The sequence below is a fragment of the Fomitiporia mediterranea genome (assembly GCF_000271605.1).
Source record: "Fomitiporia mediterranea MF3/22 unplaced genomic scaffold FOMMEscaffold_11, whole genome shotgun sequence".
Classification (NCBI taxonomy): Eukaryota; Fungi; Basidiomycota; class Agaricomycetes; order Hymenochaetales; family Hymenochaetaceae; genus Fomitiporia; species Fomitiporia mediterranea.
The window spans coordinates 522,186-547,933 of NW_006760396.1; the positions used below are offsets into that span (position 1 = coordinate 522,186).

The 25,748-nt window shown below is 46.3% G+C and overlaps 14 protein-coding genes across 14 annotated transcripts; 8 read left to right on the forward strand and 6 right to left on the reverse strand.

Annotated features, from left to right (window-relative positions):
* The first annotated feature begins 353 nt into the window (after positions 1-353).
* On the forward strand, positions 354-1,003 carry FOMMEDRAFT_142655 (uncharacterized protein). The gene is made up of 2 exons (XM_007269959.1): positions 354-455; positions 509-1,003. The coding sequence occupies exon 2, from the start codon at positions 658-660 to the stop codon at positions 973-975; it is 318 nt and encodes a 105-aa protein (XP_007270021.1). The 5' UTR covers positions 354-455; positions 509-657; the 3' UTR covers positions 976-1,003.
* A 662-nt stretch (positions 1,004-1,665) lies between these two features.
* On the reverse strand, positions 1,666-2,399 carry FOMMEDRAFT_170293 (uncharacterized protein). The gene is made up of 2 exons (XM_007269960.1): positions 2,315-2,399; positions 1,666-2,261 (listed from the first exon to the last, which is right to left on the reverse strand). The coding sequence occupies exons 1-2, from the start codon at positions 2,386-2,388 to the stop codon at positions 1,751-1,753; spliced, it is 585 nt and encodes a 194-aa protein (XP_007270022.1). The 5' UTR covers positions 2,389-2,399; the 3' UTR covers positions 1,666-1,750.
* Positions 2,400-2,922: 523 nt separating this feature from the next.
* On the forward strand, positions 2,923-4,041 carry FOMMEDRAFT_30981 (uncharacterized protein; the record flags this gene model as incomplete). Its single annotated transcript, XM_007269794.1, has 1 exon — positions 2,923-4,041. One exon carries the CDS (start codon positions 2,923-2,925, stop codon positions 4,039-4,041), a length of 1,119 nt encoding a protein of 372 aa, XP_007269856.1.
* Positions 4,042-4,197: 156 nt separating this feature from the next.
* Positions 4,198-4,652, reverse strand: FOMMEDRAFT_160101 (uncharacterized protein; the record flags this gene model as incomplete). Its single annotated transcript, XM_007269961.1, has 2 exons — positions 4,198-4,419; positions 4,458-4,652. 2 exons carry the CDS (start codon positions 4,650-4,652, stop codon positions 4,198-4,200), a joined length of 417 nt encoding a protein of 138 aa, XP_007270023.1.
* A 969-nt stretch (positions 4,653-5,621) lies between these two features.
* FOMMEDRAFT_148560 (uncharacterized protein) lies at positions 5,622-6,489 on the reverse strand (the record flags this gene model as incomplete). Its single annotated transcript, XM_007269962.1, has 2 exons — positions 5,622-6,432; positions 6,482-6,489. The coding sequence occupies 2 exons, from the start codon at positions 6,487-6,489 to the stop codon at positions 5,622-5,624; spliced, it is 819 nt and encodes a 272-aa protein (XP_007270024.1).
* Positions 6,490-6,999: 510 nt separating this feature from the next.
* On the forward strand, positions 7,000-8,062 carry FOMMEDRAFT_148561 (uncharacterized protein; the record flags this gene model as incomplete). Its single annotated transcript, XM_007269963.1, has 3 exons — positions 7,000-7,560; positions 7,796-7,899; positions 7,970-8,062. The coding sequence occupies exons 1-3, from the start codon at positions 7,158-7,160 to the stop codon at positions 8,060-8,062; spliced, it is 600 nt and encodes a 199-aa protein (XP_007270025.1). The 5' UTR covers positions 7,000-7,157.
* Positions 8,063-8,699: 637 nt separating this feature from the next.
* On the reverse strand, positions 8,700-9,468 carry FOMMEDRAFT_148562 (uncharacterized protein). The gene is made up of 2 exons (XM_007269964.1): positions 9,348-9,468; positions 8,700-9,291 (listed from the first exon to the last, which is right to left on the reverse strand). Exons 1-2 carry the CDS (start codon positions 9,419-9,421, stop codon positions 8,781-8,783), a joined length of 585 nt encoding a protein of 194 aa, XP_007270026.1. The 5' UTR covers positions 9,422-9,468; the 3' UTR covers positions 8,700-8,780.
* Positions 9,469-10,095: 627 nt separating this feature from the next.
* FOMMEDRAFT_30986 (uncharacterized protein) lies at positions 10,096-11,043 on the forward strand (the record flags this gene model as incomplete). The annotated part of the gene is made up of 1 exon (XM_007269795.1): positions 10,096-11,043. One exon carries the CDS (start codon positions 10,096-10,098, stop codon positions 11,041-11,043), a length of 948 nt encoding a protein of 315 aa, XP_007269857.1.
* Positions 11,044-11,584: 541 nt separating this feature from the next.
* Positions 11,585-13,101, forward strand: FOMMEDRAFT_22792 (alpha/beta-hydrolase). Its single transcript, XM_007269757.1, has 2 exons — positions 11,585-12,049; positions 12,112-13,101. The coding sequence occupies exons 1-2, from the start codon at positions 11,867-11,869 to the stop codon at positions 13,024-13,026; spliced, it is 1,098 nt and encodes a 365-aa protein (XP_007269819.1). The 5' UTR covers positions 11,585-11,866; the 3' UTR covers positions 13,027-13,101.
* A 40-nt stretch (positions 13,102-13,141) lies between these two features.
* On the reverse strand, positions 13,142-14,173 carry FOMMEDRAFT_148564 (glycolipid transfer protein). Its single transcript, XM_007269965.1, has 5 exons — positions 14,003-14,173; positions 13,867-13,951; positions 13,738-13,796; positions 13,553-13,671; positions 13,142-13,495 (listed from the first exon to the last, which is right to left on the reverse strand). Exons 1-5 carry the CDS (start codon positions 14,027-14,029, stop codon positions 13,189-13,191), a joined length of 597 nt encoding a protein of 198 aa, XP_007270027.1. The 5' UTR covers positions 14,030-14,173; the 3' UTR covers positions 13,142-13,188.
* A 1,000-nt stretch (positions 14,174-15,173) lies between these two features.
* On the forward strand, positions 15,174-18,238 carry FOMMEDRAFT_170299 (Piwi-domain-containing protein; the record flags this gene model as incomplete). The annotated part of the gene is made up of 4 exons (XM_007269966.1): positions 15,174-15,733; positions 15,792-16,264; positions 16,317-17,329; positions 17,391-18,238. 4 exons carry the CDS (start codon positions 15,174-15,176, stop codon positions 18,054-18,056), a joined length of 2,712 nt encoding a protein of 903 aa, XP_007270028.1. The 3' UTR covers positions 18,057-18,238.
* A 229-nt stretch (positions 18,239-18,467) lies between these two features.
* On the forward strand, positions 18,468-22,367 carry FOMMEDRAFT_22794 (Metalloprotease). Its single transcript, XM_007269758.1, has 17 exons — positions 18,468-18,857; positions 18,916-19,266; positions 19,324-19,344; positions 19,398-19,529; positions 19,580-19,774; positions 19,839-19,960; positions 20,014-20,189; positions 20,240-20,326; positions 20,383-20,611; positions 20,665-20,712; positions 20,765-20,857; positions 20,908-20,987; positions 21,042-21,174; positions 21,238-21,379; positions 21,440-21,937; positions 21,991-22,131; positions 22,196-22,367. The coding sequence occupies exons 1-15, from the start codon at positions 18,708-18,710 to the stop codon at positions 21,500-21,502; spliced, it is 2,022 nt and encodes a 673-aa protein (XP_007269820.1). The 5' UTR covers positions 18,468-18,707; the 3' UTR covers positions 21,503-21,937; positions 21,991-22,131; positions 22,196-22,367.
* A 292-nt stretch (positions 22,368-22,659) lies between these two features.
* On the reverse strand, positions 22,660-23,218 carry FOMMEDRAFT_22795 (uncharacterized protein). Its single transcript, XM_007269759.1, has one exon. The coding sequence runs from the start codon at positions 23,125-23,127 to the stop codon at positions 22,960-22,962; it is 168 nt and encodes a 55-aa protein (XP_007269821.1). The 5' UTR covers positions 23,128-23,218; the 3' UTR covers positions 22,660-22,959.
* Positions 23,219-23,836: 618 nt separating this feature from the next.
* Positions 23,837-25,707, forward strand: FOMMEDRAFT_22797 (DUF1900-domain-containing protein). The gene is made up of 2 exons (XM_007269760.1): positions 23,837-25,302; positions 25,372-25,707. Exons 1-2 carry the CDS (start codon positions 23,968-23,970, stop codon positions 25,498-25,500), a joined length of 1,464 nt encoding a protein of 487 aa, XP_007269822.1. The 5' UTR covers positions 23,837-23,967; the 3' UTR covers positions 25,501-25,707.
* Positions 25,708-25,748: the final 41 nt, after the last annotated feature.

Genomic DNA, 25,748 nt, shown 5'->3' on the forward strand with positions numbered 1-25,748 from the left:
TTCATTACTAGTACAGAGGAATAACAAAAAATTCAAAAGAAAATTTCTAATTTTGTTTTGAAATCATGTTTTAGATTATTATCTCTATTTATTTTAAGATTTCACAAATGAAGAAATGTTAACAATAATTTCTAGTTTTTGTATAAAGAAAGTTTTAAATTTTGTTTATAATTTTTGCTGGTCAAAAATAGGAAAATAAATTTCAAATAATGTTTATCATTATGTAAGTTATTTCTTAAGGCAAGAAATTGTGAAATGCCCCACATGGTGGTTTGTGCCGAACAACATCACGTGCCTCCTCGGAAGGTAAGAGACGACACGGTTGTCTTTGTCGAGATTGTACTCCTTGGTTGGCTCCTTCTACTTCATCCTATGTCTTTGATTCAGCACCCTGAAGTTGACGTAGTAAATCCTGAACAGCACTCGCGAGGTCTCAATAATCTTGCTGACCTGAGGTAATGTTCTGGTTCCTTTTGGTTAGGACATCGCAAGTTAATAACTCTAGTAGGAGACTGCTCACTGAGTCAACTACTGTCTATATACGCGAATGGGTGTATGGCTACTGGTTTAAAATCAAGTACATGCGACGCCTTGCAGAGAAAAAGAAGCTTAATTGGCAAAAAGGCGGTTCCAAGTATTTAAACAAGATAATGGACTATGTATCACGATCGACTGGTGTTTATTGCTGCTACATATAGGAACCAGTCTATTCTGATTCTTGGATTCGTCAAAGATGACGACAGACGAAGGTTGGACGGCAACGAGTTCTCCGAGTTAGAGATGGACAACATACGGAGGAAGATCGGTCTTCCGGCAGGGACGAAGCCTAGGTGGTACGAACTCAACGGAATGGGATACGACCCGAACGAGGAACTCCAGAGTGAGGATGAACGGTTCCCTGATGATACTGGCGAGAAGACGGAAATATACGAAAGTGTTCCTGATGTTCCCGATCTCATGCTGGATCTTTGGTAGAAGTAGATGCCCGTCTGTTAGGAAGTCCTGAAAAGTAAACTGGTTCCCAATGCTTGTAGACATTACTTTCAATGTACATTTTTGTCACTATGTTCGTTATTTACTTTGTTCTGATGAGCAGGTGGTGCTCGTTCAGCATATTACTTTTTAATGAACAAATCCAGCATACAGACGAACGCCTGCTTCCAACGTATATGATTTCTATGTACTAAATTGGTGTTTCTCGCAGGACCTTAACAAGGTCGTTGATAAGCTACAACAATGGCCTACGCAAGGTGAGCATTAAGATTCTAAATTTGCACTACACATTACCTCTTCATAGGAGTAAATCATAGTATATGCCTTCTCGTGACCAGATGTGGAGCGACGCACATGTTCCACTATATGACGTATAGTCAAGGAAAGCTTCAGCCACTTCTGGTGATCGAAGAGTTTTTTTTTTCCCTCTTCAGCACGCTTTCCACAGTAAAACCTTACGAAATCAGACATCTGGCCTAGATTATCTTCAATACAGTCACTCTGATACACGACTTGACAAGTTCGCATGACCTCATTCAAGAGTATGGATCCTGATGTGCTGTGGCTCTTGCCTTTCCAACACGCATAAAAATGCGCCGCCGCTTGGCTTGATAGGTCATAGTTATCTCACTGGGTTGAGAAATAAAGAAGAAATACTTTCTGTTAGTTGTCGCTAGGGTTTGATATACAAAACAAAAAGGAGTACACGTTAAACTCGTAAGAAATGCTGCAATTGAAGCAATTCACAGCTGCAGTGTTAAGCCTCCTCCTCTTCCATCATGGCTAGTTCGTCAGCAATATCTCTTAAAGTTCGATCTGCCGCCCTGAAACTCGGGTGCTCATCGAGGGCGTCGGGGAACTCCTCGTCTTCACTCTCAAGAGCTACATCTGGATCGTAATTCTCGCCGTCGACCTCGAACCACCGTGGTTTGGTCCCTTTTGGAAGCCCCAACTCCTTCCGAAACCTATCCATTTGCTTTGCCGAATATTTGTTTTTCTTCAATCTTCGTCTGTCATCATCCTCCGCGAACACTAGTATCATAGCCCTTTTCCCTTGATAATTAACACCGCGGATGCGACACAATACACGCGCCGCAGCCCATAGATGGTCAAATATGTCGAAGGACACGGCCACTGGGTGATTCTGCCAATCGAGGCCGTACTTCTCAGAAAGCCGGCGGAAATGTCTCCACTTCACCCAGAAGCCATACACCCAAGCACGTCTGGGTCTGTGATGCCCCTTGGATTTGGTTTTTGGAAGCGCGTTCCTAGTACGTCTCCGTTAGTCGACTAAACAGCCAAGGGATGAATAAGGAGTCACCTAAGGGTAGCGGTCTCATTCAATGTTTCCGTTGACTGCGAGGGGAAATCCTCGGCTTTGGGTGTTGAAGACATGACAAGCAGCGGAGGAAGGCGAGTTGTGGTTAAAGAGAAACTCTGTGGAAGGCTTGTTTATAAACTGCTCGTCGTGATGTGTGATAGTGACTTTAAGTTAACGTTGAGGCCCGTGACTTGTTACCTAATTACCTAATAAAATAAGCGGTTTCTTGTGGCTCGGTAATATCCGGCAAACGTCTTCTACAGGCAGGAAACCTTCAATGCATTCGGCCATGAGTAAAAACAAACGAAAATTCGTGGCCGGTATCTGGAAGTGTGGCTTATCGATGCATCGCAAGCGACTGAACAAGAACATTTACTCAAGCCACCTTCCTGCTTGCAATATAAAATGTGGGCATCTGTATCAGACTGACATAAGTCACATAACCACAAACCTGCATTTCGTCTCGAGTTCCCTCTTCCCCCCCCCTCCCCACCTTTTCTATTTCCAAGTCCAAGGAAAGCTGCTGTGTATTCTGGCGCTTATCAAGAAATCCACAGTAAGTCCCACTACAGTTGGGTTGTTCGTGACCTTAACATTTGACTGCCAGTATGACGACTATGGACAAGGCGTGGAGTAATTGGCAGAGAAAGCTGTATATCTCGATTAGAAGTATCCTAATTCAAGTAAACCGAGAACGTCTTAGGATCAACAATCTACAGTATCGTGGCTACGAAGATGTCTGGTATGGTGTATGGGATACTTTCTTGAACATGAACATTGCACGCTTCGAGTCCGTTGGCCTCATACCCCAGCCGCGCATTGTCCGGAGATTTGGGAAGGAGGGAAAGGAACGTATTACATGGAGAATCCCCGACTTCGGAATCGTGCGCCACATTGGAAGGCGACGCGGATATAGTAGAGGTCGACGAGTATGGATTGAAGAGCAGTCAAGGCTTGTTGCCATTATCGAAATCAAATGTGTTCCTATCAACAACTCACCACTCCTGGTATTGGACGCTCTCAACGAGGCTCGCGGAGATCTTATAAATCAAGTGGAACTCTTCTTCGAGGCAAATCCCGACGTGGACTCGATCATAGGAATCTCTGTTGCAGGCGATTGGTGGTCATATGAAAAGTTTACCAGGGGCAATAATCCAACTGTGCAGAGGAAGAAACGTGATACTGACGGTTATATTTCATCCTCGGACTTGCCCAGCAGTCAAGAGCATGACGGGTCTGAAAGAAGCCAGAGCGAAGATTCTGACAGTGAGTCCGGTGATGAATCCAATGAAGACTCCAAACAAGGGCCCAACAACGATAATTCGGGCTCCGATAGTGATTCTGGTAATGGGTCCACTGAAGACTCTGGCGATGAGTCAACTGATGAAGACGACGATGTTGGCAGCAATCACAGCAATAGCATTGGTTCTAATCAGGACAACCACCCTGCTGACGAATCTGGTGACCGGGCTAATGACAACAATGACAACAATGACAACGAGACATCGGAAACAGATTCATCCAAAGATGAACTCGACGTTATAAGCCAGGATGAAGACCCGATTGCAGAAGGATACGTTCCCTACAGGCGGTGTAGGAGTATAAGTGGTGGGCTCAAACACTTTTACCAATTACAGACCGATAGTAGCAATGCTGCAATAACTGCATTGTTTGAAGCAATTAGAGATTTACCGTCCTGCAGAGACGTTTTCGAGCAACCTTTTTAACATGTACGTATGTTCAGCCCTGAATAATGTTTGCTTTATCAATCAGTCTTTTTCAATATAGAAACGTATACACTTGTTTTTGGTTAAGAACTGTTCAGAATTGGGAAGTCGTAACGTAAATAGAATTCCCTTTTCTAGTGTTTGCATGTTTCTTTTTCAAATCTGTTGTAGTATGAAGCGGAACCCTATATCTTCCTCATTCATCGCGACCCGTTGATCGGCAAGAACTTTGTACGGATCTTCCTCACTGAAACTCGGGTGCTCATCGAGGGCGTCGGGAAACTCCTCGTCCTCGCTGTCAAGCTCTACATCTGGATCGTAATCCTCGCCGTCGACTTCGAACCACCGTGGCTTGATCCCCCGAGCTCCTTTCGAATCCTATCTATTTGCTTCGTCGAAAATTCCTTCTTCTTTACCCTTCGCCTGTCATCATCCTCGCCGAATACTAGTATCATAGCCGTTCTACCTCGATAAATAACACCTCGGACACGACAGTAGACACGTGCTGCGGCCATAAGGTTGTGAATTATGGAAAGAGACGCGCCAACAGGGTGATTCTGCCGATCGAGATTATACTTCTCGGCCTGCTGTTGGTAATGTTTCCACTTCATCCAGAAACCGTACACCCAAGTTCGCCTAGGTCTGTGATGCTTCTTAGATTTAGTTTGGGGAAGCGCATTTCTGGTGCATCTCTTGGGTCTATTAATGAGAATGTAGATGATTTAAGGAATCACCTCGAGGTAGTATATTGGAATCAGAACTCCTGTGGACTCAGAACCAAAACCCTTGGCTTCACGTGTTGGTCTCATCGGTGGCAACGGATTAAAGTAAATTCGAGCTGGACCAAAATCTATACTTATATGAGCCTTTTGACGGTGGCTTTGTAAGCGTTAGATCTTCTCATTTAAAAAAAGTTCAAGTCGTTAATGATATTAATAAAATAAGGAGCTTCTCGCGACTCGGCAATACCTAGCAGTGTTTGGTGTGTGTGCGGAAAACAATAATAATTCCTTAGTGCGTTTAGCCATATGAAAAAATGAAGTACAGTGAAACCTCTCATTAAGCATAACTCTCATTAAGCATAACCTCTCACTAAGCATGACATTTCAAGTCCACCATTACCTTTGTAGACACTAGAATTTTACTTGTTAACAAGCATAACCTTTTATTAAGCATTACATTTTATGTCCACCAAGGGCAATGCTTAATGAGAGGTTTCACTGTATGTATGAAGTCAGCAATGTCTGTGAAAGTTACAGAGCTTTGAGTGGCTGACATCTCCACCTTCAGTCTAATGCTTTGGTCAGTCAAACCGGGCGTGGCACAGTGCATGTAGGCAACATCAATTTGTAACTTGGTATACAATTGATTTAAATAATTGCCATAATCTAGTGTGGCTGAGTACTTGTGAATTCCGGGTTTCAAGGAATTTATTACATTCATATCTTTGAACGAGCTCAACACGAAGCACCCAGCATATGGATAAAAGAAAGAAAACGTGAAAACTTTTGATCCAGAGCATGTTTCTGATTGCAGAGTTAATTGAGTTAACTGCAAGATGACCTGAACTTACTCATAGACTAAAGAGGCCTTCTACTGAACTCCGCAGAATCCTCCAAGTTCTCCAAGCTCTTTATCGCGTCAACTAAACGGTGGATTGCAGTATCACTCTCAGGAGTTTGCAATTGATAAATTGGATATTCAAATTCCTCGTCGGAGCCGATAATATCCAAGGGACCGGGGGTTGACTGGTTGGATATATCCATCGGGTCGGGGGACAACGAGGATAGCAGGTCACTCGGCAGATAATCAGGATCGGGATCGTCGATGTCGGCGTCATTTTCAAAGTCAGTCCTGAGCAACGTTCGAAAACTCCAATAATCTCCAGCAACGGAAATACCAACGATAGCTTTTCTCTGTGGAAATGCTAGGAAGAAGCTTCCTGCCTGTAACATAAGCGCAGTAGTAGCTTCTGAGATTGCAAACTTGACCATCCTCATCGAAGGATCCCGGGGTGCGGGCTTGATCTCCCCAATAGCCACCAGCTTCGACTTAGCAGGGAAGAAGAATTCCTCGCCACCGACTTCTATCACTTCTTCGTCCAGATGGCGTACAATGCCAATGTCCGGGACACGTGTTTTTGAGTGCTCCTCGTCTCGGACCTCAAAAATTCGCATTATACGAGGCTGTGGGATCTTTGAAAGTGAGACGTAGCGACAGGTGATCCTGTTAATCACAATGTCCCAAGTCCAATACCATATGTACTCGAGGCCACGATGAGTTTCACGGCCGGTTCTGTCACGCGTCGCGCGTATGTTTAGTCTGTTGACTGCAATAGAAATACGCTCCTTATTTTTGTAATTGGCGATGACATCTCGGACATTCAGCAGACTATGCATTTAGTTAGAAAAAATAACTATGAGAATTCACTTGAACGCACTGGGCCATGTATGTATGAGCCAAACAAGAAGACAAGGATTGGCAGTTAAGTGTATAAAAAATGCACAAATAGTGGAGTAATCAATGTAGGTTGGGAAGAACCGTAAGTTATGCATGCGTTTTATATGGGAGGTTAGTAGCTTCACCTGCCAAAGGTCAGCCGCCAAAAGGTCAGCCACTATCAGCGATCTCATTTCCTCTCTATCCAGACGAGATCATGACAAGGACAGGCACGTTCCTCATTGGCCTTGACATCTGTATTTTTGATAAGCAGATCGGAATTGTGGCCAACTTTCTGAGTAACAAAGTCGGCGGCAACCTGGATTTTTGGAATCAAAGTACAAACGATGTGGCAACTGTAAAGAGTAATCACATGACGGTATATCCCGAAAAGGGTTCCAAATTGGGACGCGATGCTGACGGTCACGCGACACTTTTGTTTCAGGACTCACTGGTCAGAGGTTGTTTAAAAGCATCCGGCTTATCTCTCCTCTCCTCTTTTCACTCCACCATCTCGATCCGTATCAACCAATGCCTACGTCACAGTATTTTCAAGACGACAGCGCCGTCCTTGAACAGCGTTCGCGAGGCTTCAACGCTCTTGCCGACTTGAGGTGGCTTTCTGGCTTTCTTGGGTCGAGGCATGACAATCGCAAACTGATAAATCCTACAGGAAAATGCTCCCAGAAGAGAATAGTCTTGTCGATAGGCGAGAATGGGTGTACGGATACTGGTTCAAAGTCAAGCATATGCGACGACTTGCAGAGAGACGCAAGCTTGATTGGCAGAAACATGGTTCCAATATGGTCGACAAATTTGTGACCTCGCTCATACTTTCGACTGGCGTCTTCTTTAGTGCACATTCTGCACTATACAAGGGTCAACCTGCATTGATCCTCGCTTTTGCCAATGACGACGACAGACGGAGGTTGGACCGCGTCGAGTTTTCCGAGTCACAGATAGACAAGATAAGAAGGAAGATTGGTCTCCCAGCTGGGACGAAGCCGAGATGGTATGAACTTGACGGAAGGGGATATGATTCAAACGAAGAAGTCGAAAGTGATGATGAGAAGCTACCTGGTGAGACTGACGTGATTGTCGAACGAACCAACCCCTGGTGCTCGCAATATTCCCGATCATGTACTGGAGTTAATGCCGAAACGGATCTACTAGGGAGTCATGTGCAGTAATAGTCTTCAATACTTGTAAACATGTCTTTGAATATGAATTGTTCGTTGTGATGTCAATTCTCATTTCTGCTTCATTCCTATTAGTGCGTCGACCTCGTCTAGCCCTTGCAAATCTCGGACTATAGACAAACTTCTTTCCTTGCTCAACCTCTATGCAAGTAGTCGAGCTACTCTTGCAATTTTTCTGCCGAGAAGCGACAACAACCCAACGATAATACTTGTCAAATGCGTATTTGCGCTCCGTTCCACCTTCCGGCAGCTACATTAAGCTGTTCCTAGAGCTACATACATATGCGTAGAAATTACTTGGAATCGCCTGGTTCGGTCCATATGCATATGGTACACTTGAGGCCAAGGAGCAAGGTGGCTCTTTCGGCGGTTTACACTGGTGAATACTCACCCAGGAACAGATGGGGTAAATGGAGACCTCCAATACCCATCTCATTGAAACATACATATGCAACCAATGCAACAACGAAACAATTCATCAATACGTACCACACTGCCACAGAATTTCAGCCCGCCTCAAGCTCTGCTTTCACTAACTACGCCCAGCCCAAAGCCATTGATAAATACAATAGAATTGATATGTGCAGCTATGGGCAACGTTTCGAACTAGCATAACACTGCATGCACTTGAGCAATTCTTTCTAGATCAACATCGCTGAGTATTTTGTAATAAATATCAGTATTATTGTACTATTTCCCCTTAAACAATTGTTCATCCGCACTTTCGAGCTGCTCAATTCGTGTACAGTCACCTTTTCATACGCCCTCTACAGCAAAATCCTGTGAAATCAGGCATCTGGTTCAAATTATATTCAATTAGCCACTCTAATGCACCACAATCTAACATGAGAAGACTACATACGCCTTGCCTCATTAGCTTTCGCTTCCTTAACACGCATAAAGTGACACTGTGGTCAGCCTCCGAAAGTGCGTCTCCGATTAGCCAAATAAGCTTGAGTAGCGATATCATAGTGTATTGAGAATTCGAGAACAAACACACTGTCTCAACTGTATATGGTGGTCAATATCACTGGTATAGAATACATAGAACAAAATAAAAAAGATACTGCGACAATACACATAGTTTAAACGAAAAATAAGTTATTTAAGCACTTCACAGCCATCGCGTACAGTATCTGTCCCATCCATCTGGTACGAATCTTCCGAAGTCATGTACGGATTCTCGTAGGGGCCATCGGGGAATTCCTCATCCTCGCTCTCAAGTCCTACATTTGGGTCGTATTCCTCTCCCTTGCTTTCATACCACCGTGGCTTGGTCCCATTCGGAAGCCCAAGCTCTTTCCGGACCCTGTCCATTTGCTTTGTCGAGAATTCCTTCTTCTTTATCCTTCGTCTATCGTCGTCCTCCGCAAACACTAGTATCATAGCCATTTTTCCGCGATAGCTCACGCTACGGACAGAGAAATAGACGCCCGTGGCAGCTATTAGGTTGTGAAGTATGGAGAAAGACACGCCCACGGGATGATTCTGCCAATCGAGATTGTACTTCTCGGCCTGCTGTCGATAATATTTAAGCTTCATCCAGAAACCGTACACCCAAGTACGTCTAGGAGTATGACGCTTTCTATGCTTGGTTTTTGGAAGCGCATTCCTAGTACATCTCGTGAGTCCACTAATCGGCATGCAGAAGGATAAAGGAATTATCACCTCAAGACAGCCGTTTCATTCAAAGATCCTTTCGGCTGAGAGACAAAATCCTCGGCTTTAGGTGTTGATGTCATCGGTAGTAGCAGAGTAGCACAGTAGAGCAAATTGGAGTTAGAGTGGGAGGTCCGCTTATAAGCTTTTCGTCGTGCGCTTCGATGGTGGCTTCGTTCAACATTTGTAGTCTGCTCGAGGCCCGTGACTCGTTACCTAATAATGTATTAACCCGCTTCTTGTGGTTCGGCAATATCCGGTACGTCTTACAGGAAACCTTCATAGCGTTTGGCCATGAGCAGAAATAAAGAAAAAAATCGTGGCCGGTCTCTGGCAGCGTGGCTTATCGATTCAGAAGCGTCTACCCAAGCCACCTTCTCGCTTGTTATATAAAATGCAGGCATCTGTAGCAGACTGGCATAGAACCACCAACCCATACTCTGTGTTTCCCCCTTCCCCCTTCCCCCTGCTTCCCCCCGCTCCCCCCACTCTCAAGTTCAAGAAAGACTACTGTAAATTTTGGTTCTCATTGTGTGCTCCATGGTGAGTCCTACTACAATTGAATCGTTTACGAACTTAACACCTATCTGCCAGTACGCGAACTATGGACGAAGTGTGGAATAATGCACAGAGAAAGCTGCGCCTTTCGATTAAGAGCAACAAGGCTTTGATTGATGAGTAACGTTTGCGGACCGGTGATGCGCAACATCGTGGCTACGAGGACGTGTGGTACGGGACATGGGATATCTTCATAAATATGATCATCGCACGCTTTAAATCCATTGCAATGACACCCCGGCCACGCATTTTACGAAGGATCCAGAAGAAGAAAGGGAAAAGGCAAACCACATGGCTGATACCTGACTTTGGAATTATACGCTTCGTTGATAGGCGGCGCGGCTTTGCCAGTGATAGACCAGATAGACCTGTGTGGTTTCAAGCCCAGTCAAGGCTCGTCGGAATAGCGGAAATCAAATGTTCTCCTGTCGACAATACACCATTCATGGTATTAGCTGCAGTAGACGAGGCTTATGTAGCCCTTGTAAGACAAGTCAAGCTATTTTTCAAGGCAAACAAGGATGTGGATTCGATCATAGGGATACCCATTGCTGGCGATTGGTGGTCGTATAAACCGTTTACCAGGGACAATCTTCCTGCTATATCCAGAAGAAAAAGAGACGCCGACAGTTATATTCCGTCCTCGGATTCGTCCAGCATTCAACAACAAAGTCAATCTAACAGTATCTCGGGCGACGATTCTAACGAGGAGTCCAGTGTTGAATCCAATGACGATTCCAGTGATGAGTGCAGCAGTCGCGACTCAGATTCCAACAGTGATACAGATGGTGATTCGGTGGAAGACTCTGTCGATGAATTGAATTATGACAACGACGATACCAATAGTGACGGCAATGACAATTCCGATGTCAACTCTGACAATGGTTCGCATGAAGAATCCGGTGTCAATACCGACGACGATACGGCAGAAACGACATCTTCCAAAGACGAGCTCGATATCATAAGTCAAGATGAAGGACCTATTTCGAAGGAGTATCTTGCTAATAGGCCGCAAAGAGACGTTAGAGGAGGGATCCAGACCTTTTACCGACTGCGTACTCCTGAAAGTGATGTTGCAATAACTACTCTGTTTGAAGCAATTAGAGATCTACCATGCTGTAAAGATCTCGATGAGCAGTCTTTTTGATTTGTAGAATTTCATAGTAATAGTCTTCAATACTTGTAAACAGGTCTTTGAATATGAACTGTTCATCGTAATGTCAATTCTCATTTTTGCTTCGTTCCTATTAGCGCGTCGTCCTTGTCTAGACCTTGCAAATATCAGACCATAGATAAACTTCTTTCTTTGCCCAACCTCTATGCAAGTAATCAAGCTACTCTTGCAACTTTTCCGCCGAGAAACGACAACAACTCAACAACAATAGTTGTCAGATGCGTATTTGTGCACACTGCCACAGAATTTCAGCCTGCCTCAAACTCCGCTTTCACTAACTACGCCCAAACCCAAAACCATTGATAGATACAATAGAATTGATATGCGCAGCTATGCTAGATGATTACCTCGAATTGCCAAAGGTTCTAAGAGCTCGAGAATGTTGCGCACAGCGTGTATTCTTGCTTTCGATATTATGCGACACAAGTAGGAATTGGAGTGTGAGAATGCTGAGCTTGGTGCCTCAATTAGTTGTAGTCCCTGTAAAAGTAAAAATCATCCCAGTTTACTATACTGTTACTCACCCGCCCCATAGCACACATATGATATGTACGCGTGTTTATGAACTCGCTTTGTGGATCATTGTAACGTCAGCAATCTAAATACCTTATCGTTATCTGAGAAGGTATAAAGATCAGAGTTGTGCTCACGGTCCGCACTATAAATACAGCGTCCGTCAGATGACTTACTAACTGTGGGAGTGAAGCTTAAATGTAACAAATGCATCTCTCACCTAGGATACCTATAAATGCCCATAAACTCGCAGCACGACTAGCACCTCACTAAGCCAGCCACCATGTCGACCGCTCCAGACAAGTTTGCCCCGTTCGCTATCTCAACGCATACTTACAAGACCGTTGATGGACATCCTATTCTCCTTGATGTAATGATTCCGAAGAAGCTCGTTGAAGCAGGGCCGGGATCTGCCGAATGGAAGGTGAAGCGTCCAATACTGTTGAATTTCCACCCGGGCTGGCTGGTATGTTTTCCGCAAGGTAATCTCAAGCGAAATCAATCTAATAATCTAACGATTGTTTGAAGATCGGAGGTCAACGTGATTTCCAGCCGTGGTGGTCTCAATGGCTCATTGACCTGATAATAAAAAATGGTGCTATCGCCGTTAGTCCAGACCACAGGTTGATCCCTGAGGCGACATGTGAGGACGTCCTGGATGATATACACGATTCGTGGGAATGGGTCGTTGGGAATCTTGGCAAAGTCGTGGAGTCAGCACATCGAGGTCTCCAGCCGGATTTGAGCAGGATACTCCTGGCAGGCGGAAGTGCCGGAGGATATTGCGCATTCCAAATTGGACTCACGTATCACAAGTCCAGTAAAGAAGTTACTTCACCTGACGAGCCAAAGCCGCGCGCAGTCATCGCGATATATCCATATATTTCTATCCGCACTCCACACTGGACGCAGGCGTACGAAAAGAATATTTTCGGTATTCCGCAGCTTCCCGTGTCAATGGTTGATGATCACCTGGCTTCCATTGCCGCAGAACGTGAAAAGACGGGAAAGCAGCCGGTATTAACGAGCGTGCCAATGTTGAAACCTTCAGGAGAGTTCGCTGACCGTGCCCTATTTGCAACTTGTGCTGAACAGCATGGTCGTATTCTTGAACTGTTCGGTCCAGAACGTGATACTACTCCAGGAAAACGGCGAATGCATCCGGAAGATAGGATCATTGATGGGCGCGTACTTCCTCCGACTATTATTGTACAAGGTTCGGACGACTCGATTTCGCCAGTGGGAGGAGCTGACTTATTCGTCGAGCACCTGCGGAACTACAAGGCTATCGATGGATGGGCGGAAGGAAAAGACGAGAAAGAAGTGTTGAGATACTACAGAGTACCAGGAGAACATTTGTTCGATACTGAACTCACACTACACGGGGAAACGCAGGACTGGGTGAAAGATGCAGGATCCTTCATTGAGAAAAGCTGGTTGTGATTGGCAAAACCGTCCAGTTCAGAGAAATATGTTTTGATCTCATGTACTTGTCAAGCTAAATGTCAACCACTCAAATATCTGTAGTGTAAGAATATATTCTTGAATTGCATGGGGAGAATAAGCGATAGTCAGAAGTCGGAAGCGGTCAGCCGTGCATTGACGTTATATCGAGCCATGACCTCCAGACTCGTAGAACTTGGCCATGCGTTGCACGATAGCATCTAGTCCTGCTAGCCAGCGCGCGAGCTCCTCGTCAAGCTTCTCCTGCGAGCCACCCTGTGCAATTCGGGAATAGAAATCACGGCGGTAGGGGCATGCTCGTAACGCGACCTGTACCACGGTTCGCACTGCGAAACCATGATGTCGACGCAGAACGACATCATATGCCCGTGAGAAACTTGGTTGCAGCTTCTCTTCGTGAGGGTTTGCTCGTGATTCTTGTAGTGCACGACATGTGAAGAGAAGACCTCTTTCAGAAATCCAGTTGAGTGCGGCGCGTCAGAGGGAACAGTACAATCATTCATACCGCAAGAGCCGACGCAGACAACCTGTCCCGTGCTTATGATGATCGGTCGCTTCACTTTTAACGAGCATTTCGAGAGTATGACGATCAAGCGGTTTCGCCTTGAATGTAGTCCGTACACCCTATTGAGTGTCAAGATAAGGACGGATGAAGCGCCATTACTACCTGAGGAGAGGTGAAAGACGGACGTGTATGTTGCTTTTGATATCGGACTGGACAAAGGAGAAAACGCCTACGCCTAGCAAATCTGTAAACCCGACAAGAGAAGAAGTAGAGTTAACACGCTAGGGATGTATTTGACTTTCTAACAAGCTTACCGAACATCCCTACGAGCCCGTCGGAAGCTTCCAGGAACTCCGCAGTTGGGACACCCATGTCCGTGAGTGGTATGTCGGCGAAAGACTGCCTTATCCAGTTAGCCACTAAATTTGTGGGTACTCGGATATGAGTTACCTTTACAGACTCAAAGTAAGGCGCCATCCGGATATTATTATTCTTGAATTTGTCGCTAGTATGGGTGTTACCTCTGACACTCGAGCCTTTTCCACGGAGAACCTCGAGCACAGTTATATGGTGGTCTAAAGCAAAGCGTGCGGGAAGGGATCCAGGATAGAAACAGTTGTTGTCATTCGCCACCTCGAGGAAACATGCATGCTGCGGCCTGCCTGAAGCAGCCTATATGCGGGCTGGGCCATCAGAGTGGAGCAAGTCGCCGATCAGTCACATGATGTCTCTCCTAAAGAAGACAACGCGTTCCTTACATAATATTAACAATTTCTTTTCCTGTCATATTGGTGAAGCACGCCTACTGTACTACATTCACCGCCTGCTTCCGAGTCTCGCAACGAGAATCTCGCTTGCTGAATCTCAGTCGTTGCGCAATGCTTTCATCAAACTTCTAACATAACACTACAAGTCCTCACCCTTTAGTTAATGTGAAATCAGAGTGACAGAAAATATATTGTGTTGTATCCTGCAAAGCCGGAAGTCTTCTTCTAGCCCTATTTGCCTTCAGCCCAGATCGGGCGTTGAATGAATGATCGGGTCCGTGTGCAATCAGTGAGTGAAGACATCTTACAAATGGAACATCTTATCTCACTATATTAGGATTATTAATGTGAAATACTAGGTCATTTTGTGATATTGTTCCCCGCAGCAATCAGGAATGAGTAGCACATGCACGGCAAGGTATGTCCTACCACGTCACACGTCAAGTTTCTAGGACTGAAATATATTTCAGTTTACCCTCTCTCTCGTCTGCACCGCAGTCGCTTTACACTAGAATAACAAGTTTGATCTCTTTTTGTACGTGCTTGATACCTCTCCGGAGCAGCTCATTTTACTAATAACTACTGGATCCCAATATTTGCATTTAAGAATTGACCAGATACTCCTAACTTGGTACCTAATAAACATGTGTTTATGAGTCGAAGACCTTAGTGAAGAGTGGCGCAGTTCCGCCTTTCTTTAGTATTGCTGCGCGACATCGCGACACGCTGCGGCGCGGTCGTCTCGATGATATAAAGGAGGCCCGTATCCACAACGAAAACTCATCCTCTGCAGCTAGTTCTATTACTCTTACAAAAGCGAATTCATAAGAAAGCACTTTTCATAGTATAACATCATGAGTGGCACCTCCGGACATGGTAGAACTCATGGCATACCTGCTCTCGGTCAGGAGAGCGCGCCAGGCCTTCGTAGCACACGATCAGGTTCAGGAGCGAGCGTCGAGGTCTTTGCTCCACGCGGTGCCTCAGAAACGGTTACTAGCGAACGCGACTTATCCGATCTGGTGTCTCGTTTCAAGTCTCTGTCAACTTCCGGTTCCGACAAGCTCGTCCGTCCTGGTTTCGGCTCGCATGGTATTCAGACCAGGCTTCGCACGAATTTTTTCCGCTTGAACCTTACGCAATCTGTTTCTCTGTTTGACTATATCCTCAAGGTCGAGCCGCCCATCGATGTCGATGACGAGGACCTTCGAAAACATGTCATCAAGCTTTTTGACGGTTCAAAGGAAATGGCGCCGTTTACCCAAGGTGTTGCTCATGATGGTGTCCGTCGGCTCATTGCAAGGGCACCGCTTCCTCAGAATATTCACGTAACGGTCAATGTTCCAGCCGGAGACAAAGCTTACAGGGTAACCTTGGTCGGTCCTAGGGAACTCCGGACCACAGACCTTTCTCGGTAAGTCGCTTCATCTTACTACAAATGGCTTTCTTTCTGAGTATCGGATTGATTTCAGGTTCCTTCGCGGCGATGATCCCGAATATAATCCGGTACCGATTGTATCCGCATTCAACCTGATTGTCTCTGATTTCGCCGCGCGTAATGGTATCTGCGGTTCGGGAAAACGGGCGTTCTACTTTGAACCCAATACAGAGACGGGTGTTCGAGTTAGAGCTGACATGACCGTCATCAACGGATTCTTTATGTCGGTCCGCCCAGTCTACAACTCCTTGATGGTTAACGTTAATGCATGCATGAGTGCATTTTACGTCCCGAAGGAACGTCTGAGCGACGCCATGCTCAGTTACCGACGCGAGTCACATGGTGCGATGCATCCGGCGAAATTCTTCGGTAAGATTAGGGTGACGACAAATTACCTCGGTTATCCTAGGAGGAGCAACGTAAAGGGCTTCGGCGAACCGGCGAGAAAGGCGACATTCCGTTCTGAGGAAATGGGTAAGGTCACAGTGGAGAAATATTTCCAGAAAAGTCAGTTCCTCGGTTTGTCCAGTCAATAAGGATTTGCCTAATCAAATTGCAGAATACGGTATTACTCTCCAGCATGCGGACGATCTGCCAGTAGTCATCCTCGGTAACAGCGACAAGGACGCTCTGGTTCCTGCTGAGCTCTGCACAATCGAGGCTGGTAGTCTCTTCACAGGTCAGCTAACTCGTCGCGAGAGTGCCGCTTTGTGCGCAGCAAACTCGAAGTCGCCCAAGGGAGATGCGCAGACGCTGGCAGCCAAAGGCTCTCACTTGCTCGGATTCGACCGCAAGGTGCAACCGATGGCAAGCTTCGGAATCAATGTCTCTCCTGAGCTTGCTGTCGTTTCTGCTAGGATCCTCCCGTCTCCGACGATTGTCTGTAAGTCGGGCCAGCTGCAGGTCTCCAACGGTTCCTGGACAACTCGCGGCTTTCGTTTTGCGAAACCCGCTGGACTCTCGAAAATGGCGGTTCTCATCTTGCAGGATGGGGGTGAGGATTACACGAGCAATTCCGAAGGCGCACTGCATGAAGCAGTACAAGCTCTATTGGCGAAGTGTCGATCTTGCGGCATGGAAGTGGATCCGTCGTACATCGTCCGCATTATCCAGCTCCCGGAGGCGAGTTCCGATGATCCATATCGCGACCAGGCTGTCAGGATGATTCAAAGCACGGTTGCGAATTTTCCTGGCAGGCCGAATATCGTCCTTACTCTCATGTCGAATCGCGATACCCATATCTTTGCTGGAGTGAGACGCGTACTGGATACGGTTGTCGGGTGTCAAGGCTTGGTTGCACTCACGTCGAACATACAGGACAAGGACGGCCAGGACCAGTATCTGACAAACCTCGCCCTTAAGCTGAATGCGAAGATGGGTGGGATCAACCATCTTCTGGACCCGGCGTCTCTGAAATGGCTTCAAGGGACTATGTTGGTCGGCTTGGATTTGACTCCACCTGGCGAAGGTAGCATGAAGGGTGCTCCAAGTGTCGCGGCTATGACTGCTAGTGTAAATGGCTCATTCGCACAATACCCGGCGAGCCTGTCCCTTCAAGACGGCAAGAAACTGGTGAGTATGACGTACTGTTAAACTTCCGAACTGTTTCTAATAGTTATACTCTATTTATTAGGCTATAGTGAACGCGAAGAACATGTTAATCGAACGTCTCAAGGATTACAGGCGTCAAAACAAGGCTCTTCCGGACCGTATTATCGTATTTCGTGCTGGACTTTCTGACGGCGCAATCCAGAAGGTGGCTATGGCCGACGTCGCGGAAATAAAGAAAGCTTTCCGGGACCTCGCCGATTACAAGCCTCGTTTGACGTATGTGGTCTGCAACAAAGGTCATAAGGTCAAGTTCTACCCGATGAGACCTGAGGATGCCGACCCGACGTCCAACCCGAAGGCCGGAACCGTTGTCGATCAAGGAATCACGAGTATCTACGAATATGATTTCTATCTTCAGGCGCACTCGGCATCGCAGGGAACGGCTAAGGCGACTCATTACGTTGTGGTGTACGACGAGAACAAATTTTCTCCGGATACTCTGCAGCACGGAATTAACGATCTATGCTACCTTTGGGCACCCGCGTCGACCAGCGTTAGCCTCGCCCCGCCTGCGTACTGGGCGGACCGTGCGTGCGCACGTGCGCGCCTGTACCTCCACCGCATCATGTCTCCAATTGCGGGAAGCAAAGAGACGAAGATGTCGGAGAGGGAGCTTGAGTCGAGGGTGAAAGGACTGTGGGGTGGTGGAGTCCACGACGACCTCAAAGGTTCCATGTATTACATGTGAGTCGCTGTGAGTACGATAAATAAGATGCGAGTGTAAGAATAGTCAGATAATTTCTCGAATGACTGCTTAAATGTCTTAGCTGAATAGATAAAGTTAAATTGCTTGCTGTACGATTGAGTAGTATACTTGACCAATCGAAGTTGTATCGTTGAATTAGCATGAATGAATATGAAGAGTATGATTTGATCCAGTGAAATTGCTGACCAGCAATGAGACTTCAATTTTTTCTGTTTTATCCAAATTATTTTCCTTGCAAACGCCACCTGCTTCAGGATATTCAAATGTAATTGTAAATGTAACTGCACTCCTATATTAGGTAATAGCGCTTAAGTAGTCGGCTAACGAGAGTTAATTTCCATATCTGGCATGACTAATGAAACTGGTGATACTTAAACTTCGACTGAGCTTGCCATGCTCAAACGACTTGTTCTGCGTCGTTCGTCTGCGACGTCGCGCTCGTCGTCCTTGAGCTCGTCATCGCTGAGACTTCTTGCACAATGTCGGCGCCGCAATAACCTCGTTGCCTTGCCACCATCGACATCGATTAACACGTTGTCCAGATGCACACGCGTGACCTCTTTCCCCATCCTTCGATTCGGACGCACAGCATCCACCTTCTCCTTCCTCCCTTCATCATCAGCTTCTCCAGACATGTCGAATCTTACGCCACCACAGCCGCCACCAACATGGCAGCACAAACCTGAAGAGGTGCTCGACCTGTCAAAGAAGACAATTGATCATGTCAAGCAGATATATGATAGGGTTGGCGCTCTGGACGCTAAAGATTGCACGTTTGATTCGGTGAGGCAAGCATTGCGTATATATTTCCTACATATGCTAATGTATACTGGACAATTAGGTGTATGGTGCACTTGCCAAGGCAGAGGCAGAAACTCAGGTCCTTGACCCAGTTCTCTTCTACCAGAACGTCTCGACATCCAAGGAGCTCCGTGATGCATCAAATCAGGCGGAGACCCTTGTCAGGAACTTCCTTGTGGAGCTCGAGATGCGCGTGGATGTATTTACTGCAAAGAAGAATGCAGACGCCAATATCAAAGCTCAGGGTGTAAAACTCAACGTGGAGCAACGCAGGCTTATAGAGAAGATGTTACTAGACGGTAAACGCGCAGGTCTGGACCTTTCGGAAGACAAACGAAAGGTTTTAGAAGAGAAGAAGAAGGAGCTTAATCAACTATGCGTGGAATTTAGTGTACGACCACTACAATTTCTGTCACAGCCTTATCTCAGCTCATTTCTCTTTATATAGAAAAACTTCAACGAGGAAGCTGTATGCCGTTCTATCTTCGCGATTTTGATTCATAAATATTAATGACGTTTTAGGGAAAAATCTTCTTCACCGAAGAGGAACTGAAAGGCGTCCCTGCGGATGTTGTTTCGGGCTATGAGAAACGCGTTGAGGATTCAAAAGTCACTTACGGCGTAACTCACAAGACACCCGATACCTTCCCACTGGTATAACACTTTCTGTACCTCTGTTTATCCAGGCTTATAGTGCGTCCTAGTTCAAATACGCCCAAAATCCCGATACTCGAAGGAAGGCTTTCTCGAGCTATGAAAATCGCTTGGCCGTGAACGTACCGATATTGAACAAGTGCTTGGACTTGCGACGGGAAATTGCTCCGATTCTTGGGTATGCTACCTGGGCCGATTACATCACGGAGGAGAAGATGGCAAAGTCCGCAAAGAGTGTCAACGAGGTAATAATTCAAAGACTCACACTCATCCATCGTAATGTTTTTCCTAAGCACATATGTTCGGCAGTTCCTAGATGATCTCGAACAGAAACTACGACCCGTTGGTGTTAAAGATCGCGAGACACTTTTAGAGATGAAGCGTAAGGAACACGAATCAACCGGTCTTCCGTTTGATGGCGAGTTCTACATGTACGTGCTAGTCAGTCTTATGTATTGTGTTCCTTACGTTAAAGCTTTTGTAGTTGGGACTATCGCTATTATGACAGGAAATTCACAGAAGAGCGTCTTGCGCTGGATGACGCCCTCGTGAAGGAGTATTTCCCTGTCTCCTTCGTCGTACCTGCAGTTCTCGAGATCTACCAGAAGCTACTCGGCGTTCGGTTTGAGCCCATCAAGTCTACGGAACTTTGGCATCCAGGTTTGTTCTACTGTCTCCGAGACGCTCATGATTTATTGATTATCCTATAGACGCCGAACTATTTTCCGTATGGAGCGCTGATGCTAAGGATGAAAGCGGCTTCGTAGGGTACTGTTACTTGGACCTCTTCCCGCGAGGTACGTTTTGTGACGCTATCAGCAACTTGGTTTCTTTCTTAAATGTATATCTTTAGAGGCGAAGTACTCTCATGCGGCAGTCTGGCCGCTCATCCCCGGTTACGATATTGAGGGCGGGAAGCGAAACTTCCCCGTTGCAGCAATGGTTGCCAACCTTGCCAAACCAACACCAGAGAGACCCGCACTTATGCGACACGATGATGTCGTGACGTTCTTCCATGAGATGGGCCATGTCTTCCATGGGCTGTTGAGCAAAACTCAATATTCACGTTTCCATGGGACGAAGTTAGTTTACTTCTCGCTATTTCCGATATACCATCGTCTTACTGTTTCACTAGCGTTGCTCGTGATTTCGTAGAAGCTCCGTCTCAGATGCTGGAGAACTGGTACGTACGAACTATTACCTTTCTTGTACTGAAAGCGCTGACGCACGACCAGGTGCTGGGAGCCTAAAGTGCTGAAGTACATGTCGCAGCACTTCAAGACAAAAGAGCCCCTGTCGGATGACCTTATTAAGAAGATAATTGACAGGTTTGTTTATAATCACTCTGTTAACGGGCATAGGTCTAATAACAGTTAAGCCGATATGTAAACATTGGGCTATACTACCTCAGGCAACTTTTCTTCGCCAAGTTCGATATCAAGGTTCATACAGACCAAGGTACCGTCCTGTTTTGAAACCCGCATTCCTAAGTTGCGTAACTCTGTACGATAGAACCGACGGACTATACGGCATTATGGAACAACCTTAGGACGCATATATCCTTGGTCAAGGGATCCAAAGAGCCAGAACCAGGTCAGGGGACGTTCGGTCATATCACTGGGGGCTATGATGCTGGTTATTACGGGTAAATCATTTTCTACTACTAATCCCGTTCTTATCCGTAATTTGCTAACTGCAATGTGTGAAGGTACATGTATTCCCTCGTATTCGCCGCAGACATGTACGCCACTGTGTTCAAGAAGGATCCGCTGGATCCTGCGCTTGGACAGAAGTACCGGAAGGAGATCTTACTTCCTGGTGGAAGTAGGGATGATCTTGATTCGTTGAAGGTAAGGTCATCTTCGAAGTGGGGTATCTCCAGTACTAATGTATCTATTTCTCTTTTCTAGGCGTTCTTGGGTCGTCCGCCGAACTCGGAAGCTTTCTTGAAAGAGCTGTTTGGGTCGTCTTGAGTCTGTGAGGAAGGCGTTTACAATAGAGGTTGTGATCCAGTAGTTCGTTAAAAATAGAAATACAAGTTTCGTCTATGCCGCACGTGTGGATCCGTATCTCAGGTAATACGGTAGTACAACGGCGACTCGGCGGTATTATGCGTTTTCAGGCTACTGGGCTCGTATTTATCTATTTATTTAGCAATGAGTAGCTAGTGGTGGTCTATAAAGATAACATGCTCTTGTCTTCTTAATAAACTAAGCATGCACAATGATTCTTTCTTATAAATTCGGAGTAGGGACAAGATAGCTATAAGCATCTAAACAAGGGATGGTAGCTGAGATGAATACACGCAGGAACAACCTGTTTCACCTGGCCTTATCTCCGACCATCGTGAATTGTGACTTAATTCAGACGGGATTCACCAAGCACAGTGACCGCCATCTATAACGATACTACAATAGCATCAGGAAATCTGGAACAGTAGGACAACACTAACGTCACTTACTCGGTCCCAATGCAGAATGTTGATGCATCCGATGCCAGCCACACGATAACACCCCTCAATTCAGCTGGTTTTCCAAGTCTGCCGAGAGGGTTCTGAGACCTAAGAACCTTCTCCGTTTCACCCATGAACGATTCTGTCGCACTTTACGAAGAGCAGTTAATAACACTTCTGGACCATACAAAGTGGATAAAATAATAACACCTACTCTGTATAAAAGTATCCTGGCGATAGAGAATTCACCCTGATTCTGTAAGATGCAAGTTCGCACGCCATAGAACGAGCCATTTGAATGCAAGCCCCTTTTGAGCAACTGTATGCAGTAGCCTGGAATTCTTGCAATGCCACGCTTCCGGCAGCAGATGCGACAAGTACAATGCTTCCCGGTACCCCAAACCTTTTCATCTGCCTACCAGCTGCTTGAGCAGTATAGAACGTTCCGTTCAGATTAACGTCGATGACCTTCTCGAATTGGGTTGCCGATATATCGAGACATGAACCCATGCCAGCAATCCCTGCATTTGCAACGCAAACATCGAGTCGTCCTTCTTTTTGGGCCATGCTTTCTATGGCTTCACCGACTGCCTTCTGATCGGAGATATCTACGCTGACGTATTCAAGACAGGCGCTCCTTACGAGGCCGAGTTTAGAGACGTAAGACTGTGTTGCTAACCAATCTTCGTTCGGTGCCTCACTGCTAAGCAGTAAACGGTCGCGCCAGCCTCGGCAAGCGCTTCGGCCATTTCTAGTCCAAGACCTCGACGCCCTCCAGTGACGATAGCTACTTTTCCTTCGAGAGAGGGGGGAGATGGACGTCGATGTTGAGCTTTCTCGGTCAGCGTACATTGCCCATTTATATTGCCTATGAAGATAGGAATGATTTAAGACGTAAATACCAATGAAAACGATCTTCAAATGCGAGCAGCGTGAAGGACGAGTCTATTCCTAGGTCGGAATAGCCACTAAGTTACCTTATAGTAATTGCTTGGCTGAATAGCAAGTGACATAATGCGCAACGTTATATCTTGAAAGACTTGCCATTCGGGACTGAGTTGTCACCGAAATAGATTCAAGATTGTCCAATATATTGCCACTCTTTGAATAAATCAAGTCACCTGAGAGCGCTGTCGTAAATGGCATTACGGAAGTAAGATTGGAAATGTTGCGTTTGTACGTTACTTTGTGAAGGATCAGTTGAGATTCTGCACTGGACAAAAGTATCGATTTCGAGAGCAGCTTTCGCTTCTCGCCAGGAGTTGGGATGGTGCTGACTCACTGAAGGCATTAATACCGTTCTTCCTCTAGTGCCATACTTTTTTAAGTTCATGTAACCGATACTTGTCCTTTGCTTCCTCTCCCATTTATGCCTCCTTGAGCTACTTGCCGAACTCTGTGGTGTGATGGAGAGTCATTTGTGGGTTCTTAAGTTAATGCCGGACTGACATTAACAGTAAACCTGTGTTCACTGCCGGTGCAGGTACAAGATCACGCTTTGAGCAATGACAACGCAGAATTGAATGCCAAATGTTGGTTACCTGACGTATTCAGTAATTTCAGTTCGTTAATACTTACACTATGTAAGTGACTGTGACAGCGGAGCTTATATAAACGCCAAAGCACGTGACAGAAATCAGTACTTTTGGCAAGAACGAGTCGCTACTGCTTAACGACTTATCATCTCTCTTCCGTGTTCTCGCCTAAGTATTCCCCAATCTCAGTTGACACAACTTCATTTCTAGCCGTTATTAACGAGAAACTGGATTTCTGGCATGTCTCGTTTTGTTCGAGCTTCAAAGTACAGGTGCGTCGTTATATTGCACGAGAACTACGTTGCTTTTGACTGGAGAAAAGACATGTCTACGGTCAGGCGGCAAAGAAAGAGCTATGCATCGATAATATCAAGATTTCTAACAATGCCTGGGACACGAATGTGGTAGCCGCATCTGGGGTGAATTTTTAACTTTTTGAAGCACATGGGCAATGCTGAAGTATTCTCAGCAATACCTCAGTGTGAACTGGAACGCATCTGGCGGAGGCGCTTTCTGTATCCTCCCACTCCCCTCACCATTCGAAGCCCATAAGCTACCGACAAAACTGCCTGATGTGATTCCGCTTGCTCGAGGACATATTGCACCTGTTCTTGATACGGACTGGTCTCCCCATGACGACGCGCTCGTCGCCTCCGCAGGTGATGACGGACAGCTTTTGCTCTGGAAAGTAGAGGCGGGCACATTCGATGGCTGGGGAGAGGACAAGTGGGAACCGCAAGATTTTGACCCTGTGCTACGTATCGCTGCATCAAGCCGCAAGGCTGGTCAGGTCCTTTTCCACCCCACCGCAAAGCACGTCGTAGCCGTCGCGACGGGAGATCATGCAGTCAAGCTCTGGGATATCGCGATTGCGGAAGATCCACAGCGCGTTCTAGGCGGACACACCGACGCGATTCAGAGTTTCGCATTCGACTTTACGGGTAATCTTGTCGCGACAACGTGTCGTGATCGCAAGCTGCGGCTCTTTGATGCGCGCACTGGCGGAGACGCAGTGCGAGTTGCCGAGTCTCACGGTGGGATAAAGGGTGCCCGTGTAATCTGGATGGGCAATCAAGATCGTCTTGCTACGACTGGTTTCAGCAAGATGAGCGACCGCCAAATCGGTCTCTGGGAGACCGGATCACTGAAAAATGTGAAAATGACGACTGTTGATCAGTCGAGCGGCGTTCTTATGCCATTCTTCAGCGACAATAATATCCTCTTTGTTGCCGGCAAAGGCGACGGTAATATCCGATACTATGAATACGAGCACGAGGCATTGCACCCACTCTCAGAATATCAGTCCAATCAGCCACAGCGTGGAATGTGCTTCCTCCCTCGAAGAGCACTCAACGTATCTGAGTGTGAGATTGCACGTGCCTACAAACTCTCGGGAACTTCTGTTGAGCCCATCTCCTTCATCGTCCCGCGAAAGTCCGATTCCTTCCAGTCCGACATCTACCCACCCGCACTTTCGTCTGAACCCGCACTTACTGCAGGCGAATTCTTCTCCGGTAAAGCAGCCCCACCGAAACTCGTCTCTCTTGAGTCAGGTGCTATCTCAGCATCCGATGCTCCCTTCACACCAATTGCTCCTGCTGTCTCCGCGCCCTCTCTCTCGCAGAGTGCTAGCACTTCGAGCATACAGTCTCCTCTCGCAACTAAGACGACTAGTGCTCTTGCTCCAGAGCCAGTTAAGAAGGCCAGCTCACCAACTCCAGCACCAATAATCTCCGAATCTCCAAAAGCTGCTGCAACTCCAGTCAATAATGGTGCCGACGAATCAGTGCGTAATATGCTCTTGTTTCTTCGGGAAGGAACGGAACTTTCAACGGTTTCTGACACTTCGTTTCAGGCACTTAGAGAAGAAAATGCCCGACTCACTGTTGAACTCCGCGACGCGCGTGAGCAAATTCGGAACCTTGAGCTGCAAGTTGAGGGCTTAAAGGTGAACGCGCAGAAAGCGAAGGCTCTTCTGGCCTAATGTATTATCTTTCTCGCAAACCCGTATTTATTCGCCGTGTTTGGACGCAAAGTTGCTTAAACGTATTTTCTTAATGGGTGTTGCGTTCCGAGGGTAAGGGTGAATTGGCGTGTATTCATACCCAACATGACATTAAATTGAGTGTAAGTAATTTTGCGAAGCAGTGATCTGAACATTATCTGTCCAATTTTTCGGCGATTATCAAACAAATAACAAGCTAGCAACCCAATTTCGAATGGGTGCCGACG